Raw genomic sequence first — 11,420 nt, forward strand, 5'->3', positions numbered from 1 at the left:
GGACAAAATTGAAAAAAAAAAAAGAAGAAGAAGTTAAGAAGCTAGTAGCTTATTTTGAAACGCTATCTAAAGTAATGTTCCAAAATAAGCTCTTATTTTAAGCTACGAGTTTATTTTGATTAACATTACCAAACGTAGCTTATAGCTTATTAGTAGTTTAAAATAAGCTATAAGCTCCTAAACAAGCTCTGCCAAACAGACTCAAAATACACAAAATACACCCAACAATAATATAAAATGCACCTAACGATATCATTAGTTGCATGCACTGAGTATGAAAATTATTCAACTCAAAGTTCACCTTTTAAAATTTATGATATTTTTTTAAAAAATTTGGTTTAGGGGTTCGCTTTTATGTATTTAAGAGTTTAGTTTTAGATTTAGTTTTCTAGATTTATCAATAGATATACTATGTAGTTTAATGGAGTTTAGGTGACGAGGGAAACCTACGAGGGTGTGTATTGATGAGTAAACTCCGCGTTATGATCTTAGTTGACAAATGACCACATAGAGGTAAATTACAATTGGTTGCTCAATATTGATCGGCTCAAACCAAGAAGGCCAATTAGATCATTCTCGTTGAGAGTTAAACTTATAATTAATCCAGTTAACAAATTGACCAACTTAGATGGATTTACCCTATACTATACATGTAAAGAGTTTAAATTAAGAATTTAAGAGAGCGTTTAAATTATTAGGAAAATTTTATGAATTTTATTAAAGTCTATGAAAATCTATACGTCAAACATACTTTTACTGACTTTTGAATACTTTTTCGTTGAGTTTCTACAATATTCTTACCCCAAAGACTGAATCCCCAGCCCTAAGGGCCCCCCACCTCCGACCCGACAGAGCTTGTGGGAGGATGTAAATTGTTGGTTTTTGGGTTTTCGGGCCCAAGGAGGTCCAACACAACCTTGGTCGGTGGATTCACCTTTCACATGATGTTTATAGAAAAATAAGTAGAAAAATATAACTCAATGCTTTTGTACGTGGAAACCGAAAGGTGAAAACCACGGGCCTTTTTGGGCGGTGACAAGCCTAATTCCACTATGTATTTTGTAGGTGTCTTTGTACATACTTGTAGGGCTATTCTCTACACAAAGTGTTGTGTTTCTAATAATATAGCAATAATAATATAAGAAGAGTGATGGAATGGTGTGGAAGAGTCCTTCCATTTGTATGGATGAGTGGTGGAGCCTTCTTGGTATGTTGTGGAATGAGGCCTTCTTGGGAGAGTAGTTGTGGGAGAGTGATAGTAGTCTTCAAGTGTGTAGGAAGAGTGCTTGGGAGAGTCCTCCTATGTGTGTATGAGTGAGTGGATCCCCCCCCCCCCCTTTCTTCTTGTCTTCTCCTCTTTTTATAGCTAGCCCATCCCCAAAAGTGTCCGTTGGACCATTTAGTAGGGTAGTTAATAGGTATTAACTTGGTTATTAGTGGGGTAATAAGTGGGAGACTTAATAGGTAGCCTTTATTTGGGGGTTATGGATGAGGTAGATAAATAGGACTTTTAAGGGTAGATAATTAGGAATAACGGCTAGTTAGTCCAACCCTCTACCCGTGCCGACCTCCGGGTCGAGCCGACTCCCGGGCCAACCGACTCCTCGGTTTGGCTCGTATCTCTTTTGGGCTTGCTCCATTTTCTTCTTGGGCTTCCCTTCTTTGTCTGGGCTTTATCTCTTTTCTTCTTGGGCCCCGAGCCCACGGGGTTCACACCCCATCATAAATCACGGTGACTCAATGGGTTAGTAGGCAGGGCCAAATGCCGGTGCGCACAAGGAATCTGCCCACTTTGGACATAATTCCCACACTGCCGCCGCCGAGGTTCGAACCTTGGTTTCTACAATATTCTAAAAATAGTACTCCGTATCATAGCTATTTATTAAGACGTGTAGTATTTCATTGTTGGTGCCTTGGTGAGAAATGATTTAATTGGTGATTTTAATTCATCGGTCTTGATTGATTTAGAGATTTTGAAATTTATTTTAGAATTGTAATCTTAATAATTGAATATTTTACTTCATAATTTCTTTTAAAAAAACGTAAATGTACTTTTTTTCTTTTTATACAAATAAAATTAATATATAAAAAATATATTATTACCCAACTCTAATTGAGATCTTTTAAATGACATTGATATTAATTTTTTTTTTATATTTTTAAGTAACCTAAATTTACACTGACAATGATTTAATATAATTATAGCTTAATTAAAAAAAAAAAACAAAAAAAAACCAATATTTCTATTTTTTTAAATAAAAATATCATTTAAAATTTTTAATGATATATTTTTATACTATTAATTTTATTTTTTAAAAAAGTAATAAAAATGAATTTAGAGAGAAAATATTAATTTGTTAAAAATTCATAAGATGTTTTTATCTTAACTAGCACGAATACCAAAGTCCAAATTGAATACTATTTTACTTTTTTTAATTTGTTTAGAAGTTTAAATCAAATAGTATTAGGACTTGTAAAAATTTGAATAGAATAATTCCAAAATTGTAAAGAAGTTTCTAAAAGTTTGGATCCCATACAACTTAGAATTCGGCAACCCTAACAAAGCTACATTGGTTTTGGCCCCAAAGCTTAATAAAGACGCTATTTATTGTTTCCTTTCATCTTCAAGAACCCAACCCAAAACTCTGAATAATTGAATATTTTACTTCATAATTTCTTTTAAAAAAACTTAAATGTACTTTTTTTCTTTTTATACAAATAAAATTAATATATAAAAAATATATTATTACCCAACTCTAATTGAGATCTTTTAAATGACATTGATATTAATTTTTTTTTATATTTTTAAGTAACCTAAATTTACACTGACAGTGATTTAATATAATTATAGCTTAATTAAAAAAAAACAAAAAAAAAACAATATTTCTATTTTTTTAAATAAAAATATCATTTAAAATTTTTAATGATATATTTTTATACTATTAATTTTATTTTTTAAAAAAGTAATAAAAATGAATTTAGAGAGAAAATATTAATTTGTTAAAAATTCATAAGATGTTTTTATCTTAACTAGCACGAATACCAAAGTCCAAATTGAATACTATTTTACTTTTTTTAATTTGTTTAGAAGTTTAAATCAAATAGTATTAGGACTTGTAAAAATTTGAATAGAATAATTCCAAAATTGTAAAGAAGTTTCTAAAAGTTTGGATCCCATACAACTTAGAATTCGGCAACCCTAACAAAGCTACATTGGTTTTGGCCCCAAAGCTTAATAAAGACGCTATTTATTGTTTCCTTTCATCTTCAAGAACCCAACCCAAAACTCTGAATAATTGAATATTTTACTTCATAATTTCTTTTAAAAAAACTTAAATGTACTTTTTTTCTTTTTATACAAATAAAATTAATATATAAAAAATATATTATTACCCAACTCTAATTGAGATCTTTTAAATGACATTGATATTAATTTTTTTTTTTATATTTTTAAGTAACCTAAATTTACACTGACAGTGATTTAATATAATTATAGCTTAATTAAAAAAAAACAAAAAAAAAACCAATATTTCTATTTTTTTAAATAAAAATATCATTTAAAATTTTTAATGATATATTTTTATACTATTAATTTTATTTTTTAAAAAAGTAATAAAAATGAATTTAGAGAGAAAATATTAATTTGTTAAAAATTCATAAGATGTTTTTATCTTAACTAGCACGAATACCAAAGTCCAAATTGAATACTATTTTACTTTTTTTAATTTGTTTAGAAGTTTAAATCAAATAGTATTAGGACTTGTAAAAATTTGAATAGAATAATTCCAAAATTGTAAAGAAGTTTCTAAAAGTTTGGATCCCATACAACTTAGAATTCGGCAACCCTAACAAAGCTACATTGGTTTTGGCCCCAAAGCTTAATAAAGACGCTATTTATTGTTTCCTTTCATCTTCAAGAACCCAACCCAAAACTCTGAAATATAATAATCTGCAATATAATTCTGCTCCGATCACTTGCTTTTCTCTGTTTTCTTGCAATGGAGCTGATTCCCGGTCTTCCCAACGACTTAGCTTTTGAATGTCTTATTCGGATTTCGTTTGATCAGTTTCCCAAGGCTTCATCTGTATGTAGAGCATGGAAAGCTGTGATTAAGCAGCCGGAGTTCCTCCGGCGCCGGAAAGCTTCTGGTCTAACCCGACCTGTCATTGCCATCTGTCAGTCAAGGTTTAGTTTAAGCAGATTGGATACAGTGGGTTTCCGGCTCACGCTATTCGACCCGGTGAAAAGGCGTTGGCATGATTTTCCGCCGATACCGGAGGTGGTGGAAAGGATGCCGGTGTTATGTAGCGTGGTCGGTATTGGGGCGGAGCTGGCGGTGATAGGGGGGTGCGATCCGGTGACACGGCGGTATCTGAATTCAGTTTTCATCTACAACTTCTTCTCCGCCACGTGGAGGCGCGGCGCCGATATGCCAGGCGAGGACCGCCTGTTCTTCGGATGTGCGGCGTCGGAGGATGGCGGGACAGTGGTGGTCGCCGGCGGACGGAGCTCGACCACTACCTTAGCGCTGAAATCAACGTTGGCGTACGACGTGGCAAGGGACACGTGGACGACGTTGAGTGAGACTTTTATTATTTTCAGTGAATTACGGATTCTTTTTTATTTTCATGTTTTACTGCTAACTTTTTTACTGATTATTATTAGTATTAATTAATCAGTGAATTTAATATTCCGTGAATTAAGGATCTTTTATTTTTCCTATTTTACTACTAACTTTTTTACTGATTATTATTTGTATTATTAATTAGTAACTTTTTTCTTTCTTTATTCTATTAATACTATCATCTTCATATTCCTAATCATCCATTTTAATTTGTAAGAAATCAGGATACCACATCAAACTGGAAACTACCACATTAAGATACCACATCCATTTTATTATTATTATTATTATTATTATTATTATTATTATTATTATTATTATTATTATTAATATTAATTTAATTCCATATCCATATTATTATTAATTAGTAATTTTTTTATAGAATTTTCCTTTTTTACTGGTATCATTATTATGGCCTTTTTTTTTTTGTTTGGCAATCTTGCATTTCCTTTTCTATTTTCAATTAATTAAGAATTCTTTTTTATTTTTTTTCCTATTTTATTGATTATTATTAGTTTTAATTATTCAGTGAATTACAGATTCTTTTTTATTTTCATGTTTTACTGCTAACTTTTTTACTAATTATTATTAGTATTAATTAATCAGTGAATTTAATATTCCGTGAATTAAGGATCTTTTTTTTCCTATTTTACTACTAACTTTTTTACTGATTATTATTTGTATTATTAATTAGTAATTTTTTTCTTTCTTTATTCTTTGGGCAGGAATGCAAGGAATGAGGATTTTGTTTTTAAAAAGAGTATAGATAGACTATAGAAATTTTATAAATATATTTCTTAATAATAAAAGTTCAATTACATTATATGATTTTTACATAAAATAAAAAAACATGTAACAATATATAGACTTTATAGTAAATATGAAGATATGCTAAAATAAAAATTACCTAATTAAAAAAAATTAATTTTTTTTTTCATGCCTCAACATAATCACATGTTATTTTCATCTATAATCAAATCCATATTCACCTTCATTTTTTTTTAAAAAATACTGTCATCTATTCATCTTCATTTTCTAATCATCTATTTTAATTTGTAGGAAATCAGGATAACACATCAAACTGGAAACTACATAAGAGGATTTTATTTTTATTAATAGTATACATTATTATTATTATTATTATTATTATTATTATTATTATTATTATTAATTTAATTCAATATCCTTATTATTATTAATTAGTAATTTTTTATATGATTTTTCTTTTTTACTTGTATCTTTATTATGACATTTTTTTCCACAATCTTGCCTTTCCTTTTTCATTTTCAATGAATTAAGGAATCTTTTTTATTTTCCTATTTTACTGATTGTTAGTAGTATTAATTAATCATTGAATTATGTTTCCTTTTCTATTTTTAGTGAATTACAGATTTTTTTATTTTCTTATTTTACTGCTAACTTTTTTACTAATTATTGTTAGTATAAATTAATCAATGAATTTTATTTTCTTTTCTATTTTCCTTGAATTGAGGATCTTTTTTTATTTTACTATTTTACTGCTAACTTTTTTACTGATTATTATTATAGTGTTATTAATTAGTAACTTTTTGCCTTTTCTATTCTTTCGGTGGGAATGCAAGCAAGGAGGATTTTGTTTTTAATAAGAGTATAGATAAACTATAGAAATTATATAAATGTATATCTTAATAATAAAAATTCAATTACATTATATATGATTTTTACATAAAATAGAAAAACATGTTACAATATATAGACTTTATAGTAAATAGTAAGATATGCTAAAATAAAAATTACTTAATTACAAAAATATTTATTTTCATGCCTCAGCATAATCACATATTATTTTCATCTATAATCAAATTCATATTTACCTTCTTTTTTTTTTTTTTTTTTTGAATACTATCATCTTCATTTTCCTAATCATCTATTTTAATTTGTAGGAAATCAAGAAACTACTTCAAAATGTAAACTATATAGGAGGATTTTATTTTCATTAATAATAATAATAATAATAATATTATTATTATTATTATTATTATTATTATTATTATTGTTATTATTTTTAATTTAATTTCATATCGTTATTATTATTAATTAGTAATTTTTTATAGGATTTTCCTTTTTTACTGGTATCTTTATTATGACCTTTTTTTTTGCACAATCTTGTCTTTCCTTTTTCATTTTCAATGAATTAAGGATCCTTTTATATTTTCCTATTTTACTTATTATTATTAATATTAATTAATCAGTGAATGCTATTTACTTTTCCATTTTTAAAGAATTGCGTATTTTTTTTTTATTTTCTTATTTTTGTGCTAACTTTTTTTACTGATTAATCAGTGAATTTCATTTACTTTTCCATTTTCCATGAATTAAGGATTTTTTTTATATTTTACTGCTAACTTTTTTAATGATTATTATTACTATTATTATTTTTCATCTATAATCAAAACCATATTCACCTACATTTTTTTTTTTTTTTGAATACTATCACCTTCATTTTCCTAATCATCAATTTTTATTTGTAAGAAATCGGGATACTACTTCAAACTGGAGTATGTATTATGATATGAGAGTTCCATTATATTCTATAACATTTCTTATACATTAATTACACATGGGATACTAAATAATATCTTTAATGTATGTTTGGACCTACATGTGCAATAGTGAACAAACCCAAGAGTTAGAGATAGATGAACACAAGTAAATTCAAACTCATCATATAAAAAAAATCAATTTCCGGTTCGGCAAAGCGCTTCGTTGCCTATGAGGAGAAGAGTTTGATTTCTGATAAGGAAAACGCCGGTCCTTCCTTGCTGTCGGAAAATTAAGAAATCAGCTTTGTAGTCAATGTTACCAGGGTCTCCATCAACGCCCAATCCGTTGGATCCTTCGGCACTAAAAACACTTCAAGCTACAATTGCAAAATAATAATAATAATAATAATAATAATAATAATAATAATAATAATAATAATAATAATAATAATAATAATAATAATCTTGAAAATTGTATAAAAAAATACTTACGTTTTTATGAGTGCAACACCAAGATATGATTCCACAGAGAGAACAGAAATTAAAGAAGATGAAAACAGTGCAAAAGGAAAAATTATGATTTCCAAACTCACCAATCCATTATATTTATAGGTAGAAAATATGAGAATTATGATTATATTAACCTAATTTACTACACAGAATTTACTTTTTAAATGTATGTATACACCTAAATTTAATTTACTTTATATAATGTATGTATACACGTAAATTTCTTAATACTTTACTTTACCAATTACCTAATATATATTATTCATACACCTAATATATATTATTACTTAATACTTGATATCTCTTAATCTTGTATATAATTTCTAACCTAATATATATTATTACTTAATCTGCACATGGAATAATCCCTTGATCTTATATATAATTTCTTTAATTTACTTAATCTGCACATGGAATATCCCTTAAAATCTTATATATAATTTCTTTAATTAATTAAATTTAGATATTACACAAATGCCCCTAAATTTTGGAGAGAAAATTTGTGAAGGGGGATTTTACTTTTATAAATATATAGATATAGATTTTATTTTTATACTTGAACAATAATATTTTTATTATACTTGAACAATAATATTATCAATTATATTATATTATAGAATATAATACCATATATAATATTACCAATTAATAGATTTTATTTAATTTTCATTTGACAATTACTTACCAAATAAGTTTTACTACAAAAGTTTTGGGGGGAAAATTTGTTAGGAGAATTTTACTTTTATATATATATATATATATATATATATATATATATATATATATATAGATATATAGATTATAATAAGAATTCGAATGTAGAATTATAATACAAATAAGAAAATAGAAAACAATATATTCTATTAGAATTGTATTACACTATTCTATTAGAGATAGTATTACACTATTTTACAATATTATAATAAGAATTCGAATGTAGAATTATAATAAAAATAAGAAAATAGAAAACAATATATTCTATTAGAATTGTATTACACTATTCTGTTAGAGATAGTATTACACTATTTTACAATATTATAATAAGAATTCGAATGTAGAATTATAATACAAATAAGAAAATAGAAAATAATATATTCTATTAGAATTGTATTACACTATTCTATTAGAGATAATATTACACTATTTTACAATATTATAATAAGAATTCGAATGTAGAATTATAATACAAATAAGAAAATAAAAAACAATATATTCTATTAGAATTGCATTACACTATTTTACAATATTATAATAAGAATTCGAATGTAGAATATAATACAAATAAGAAAATAGAAAACAATATATTCTATTAGAATTGCATTACACTATTTTACAATATTATAATAAGAATTCGAATGTAGAATTATAATACAAATAAGAAAATAGAAAACAATATATTCTATTAGAATTGTATTACACTATATTCTATTAGAGATAGTATTACACTATTTTACAATATTATAATAAGAATTCGAATGTAGAATTATAATACAAATAAGAAAATAGAAAACAATATATTCTATTAGAATTGCATTACACTATTTTACAATATTATAATAAGAATTCGAATGTAGAATTATATACAAATAAGAAAATAGAAAACAATATATTCTATTAGAATTGTATTAGAGATAATATTACACTATTTTACAATATTATAATAAGAATTCGAATGTAGAATTATAATACAAATAAGAAAATAGAAAACAATATATTCTATTAGAATTGTATTACACTATTCTATTAGAGATTATATTACACTATTTTACAATATATTATAATAAGAATTCAAATGTAGAATCTACAAATCTAATAAGAGCGAATAATGTTAGGCCCTTAACTGGAACAAAAAAAAATGTCGGTACTGATTGTTTCTTAAAATGAATGGTTCATATTATTTTGATTTTAGTATCTTTTAATGATTTTCCTTATTTACCCTCTATTATATTATTTTCTTCGCCTTAAATAACCCTAAATTCCGTTAGTTTAAACTTTAGTAACGGAATATTCCGTTAACTATTTATTATTCTTAACATACTCTTAATTTATATAAGGTCTTAGGTTCGAACCTCATCCCAAGTATAATTGACATAATTGTTAAACATATATTCCGTTAACTATTTATTATTCTTAACATACTCTTAATTTATATAAGGTCTTAGGTTCGAACCTCATCCCAAGTATAATTGACATAATTGTTAAACATATATTATGAATATGTTAAAATGTATTAAAAAAATATATAATATAAAATTTAACATAAAACTTTGGTCAAATAATTAGCTCGACTAAATACATAGCATTCAAAGTTGAGCATCAAATATTATAAATCAGGAACTACTTTAAAATTATTTGATTTTCTTGAATTTTTTTATTAAAAAAAAAACAAATTTATGTTAAGTTTTTTTTTTTTAAAATTAATCTTCTTCTGATTATTTAGAACAAAACTTAATATTTCAATTATGATTTTGCAATTATTGGAATGATTTAGGCCATTATGGTATTAATATTTTTTTTTTGTATTTTTTTTTTTATAATGGTACAATTGTACATTACATTACTAATATTATACTATTATTTTTTTATCGGACAATGTTCTTATATCATTGTCAGACCTGCGCGGGCCTAACTACAAAGTTGTTGATCATAAATACAATTACACATGGACTCTAAAACGGTAGGATCATTTTCAAATAATTGACAATGTTAACATCCTACTAGCTCCAATTGAACAAGTTTACACATCAAAATTTTATCAATGCATGAAAACTTCTAAAAAAATTTGTAAGTTAATTTTTACTATACCATTATATTAATATCTACTGTAACCATATATTTTGAATTATTTATTATCATCCTCTATTAACAGCAAATTGTAGCAATTGTTATGGACAAACTCACAAAAACAATTTGTCTCAACAAGGAATGGAAATTAAAAAAAAAAAAATCATTGATTTCATTATTGTTGAAGAAAAGTATGTACGACACATTATTACTCTTATTAATTAAATAAATTAGTTGCTACAACCAAAAAACAATACATATGCATTTAATTAATTTAGAATTAGATGTACAAAGTGGAACAAAACCCCAAGAGAATTACAGCAAGATCAATGTTTGATGGCAGTGTACACCCTCAATGCTCCACGGCAGGCTGCGGAGGACTTGCAAGAGACAGTTCTGGGAAAATGGATTGGAGGATTCACTAGCAATATTGGCTCTTGTCCTCCACTTATGGCGGAGGCTTGGGCAGCTCTAAGAGGCATCCAAACTCGCCAAAGCTCTTGATCTCCAACAGGTTATTTTGGAAAGCGACTCCAAAGGCCATTGTTGATGGTATCACTTCCAACTCTCTACCAAACTCCCTGGTACACAACCTTCTGGCCACCTGCAGACGCGAATTGCAGGGTATAAGAGATTGGGAGAATTGCTTGGATACCTCCTGTGAACAAAAATGCCACGGCGGATGCTCTGGCGAAATTAGCAGTCTCTCGTCCTCGTGGCATCCACATACTACCTAATCCTCCAACAGAAATCGTTCCTTACTTAGAATACGATTGCAGCTCTTTTTTCCTTTGGCGATATTTCGCAATATAAATAAACTCTTGTACTTTTACTTCTTCATAAATATATGGGTAACACCCTTCCTTTGGATTAAAAAAAAAATTTAGAATTAGATGTCTATAATGCTTTATTTAAAAAAAAAATTATTCATTATAAAAAAATTTTAAAAAATATAATTTCATTAGTTATATTATCTTTA

At 26.5% G+C, this 11,420-nt stretch overlaps 1 protein-coding gene across 1 annotated transcript; it reads left to right on the forward strand.

The window, feature by feature from the left end:
- Nucleotides 1–3,758: 3,758 nt before the first annotated feature.
- On the forward strand, nt 3,759–10,945 carry LOC109147613 (F-box/kelch-repeat protein At1g80440-like). Its single transcript, XM_019295225.1, has 2 exons — nt 3,759–4,581; nt 10,785–10,945. The coding sequence occupies exons 1-2, from the start codon at nt 3,999–4,001 to the stop codon at nt 10,943–10,945; spliced, it is 744 nt and encodes a 247-aa protein (XP_019150770.1). The 5' UTR covers nt 3,759–3,998.
- The last annotated feature ends 475 nt before the right edge of the window (nt 10,946–11,420 follow it).

Source organism: Ipomoea nil, unplaced genomic scaffold, assembly GCF_001879475.1.
Source record: "Ipomoea nil cultivar Tokyo-kokei standard unplaced genomic scaffold, Asagao_1.1 scaffold2016, whole genome shotgun sequence".
NCBI lineage: Eukaryota > Viridiplantae > Streptophyta > Magnoliopsida > Solanales > Convolvulaceae > Ipomoea > Ipomoea nil.

Coding starts and splice junctions, on each gene's coding strand:
- LOC109147613 (XM_019295225.1), top strand. CDS start 3,999: ATGGAGCTGATTCCCGGTCTTCCCAACGACTTAGCTTTTGAATGTCTT. Junction 4,582..10,784: donor GGACACGTGGACGACGTTGA/GTGAGACTTTTA, acceptor GTTTGATGGCAG/TGTACACCCTCAATGCTCCA.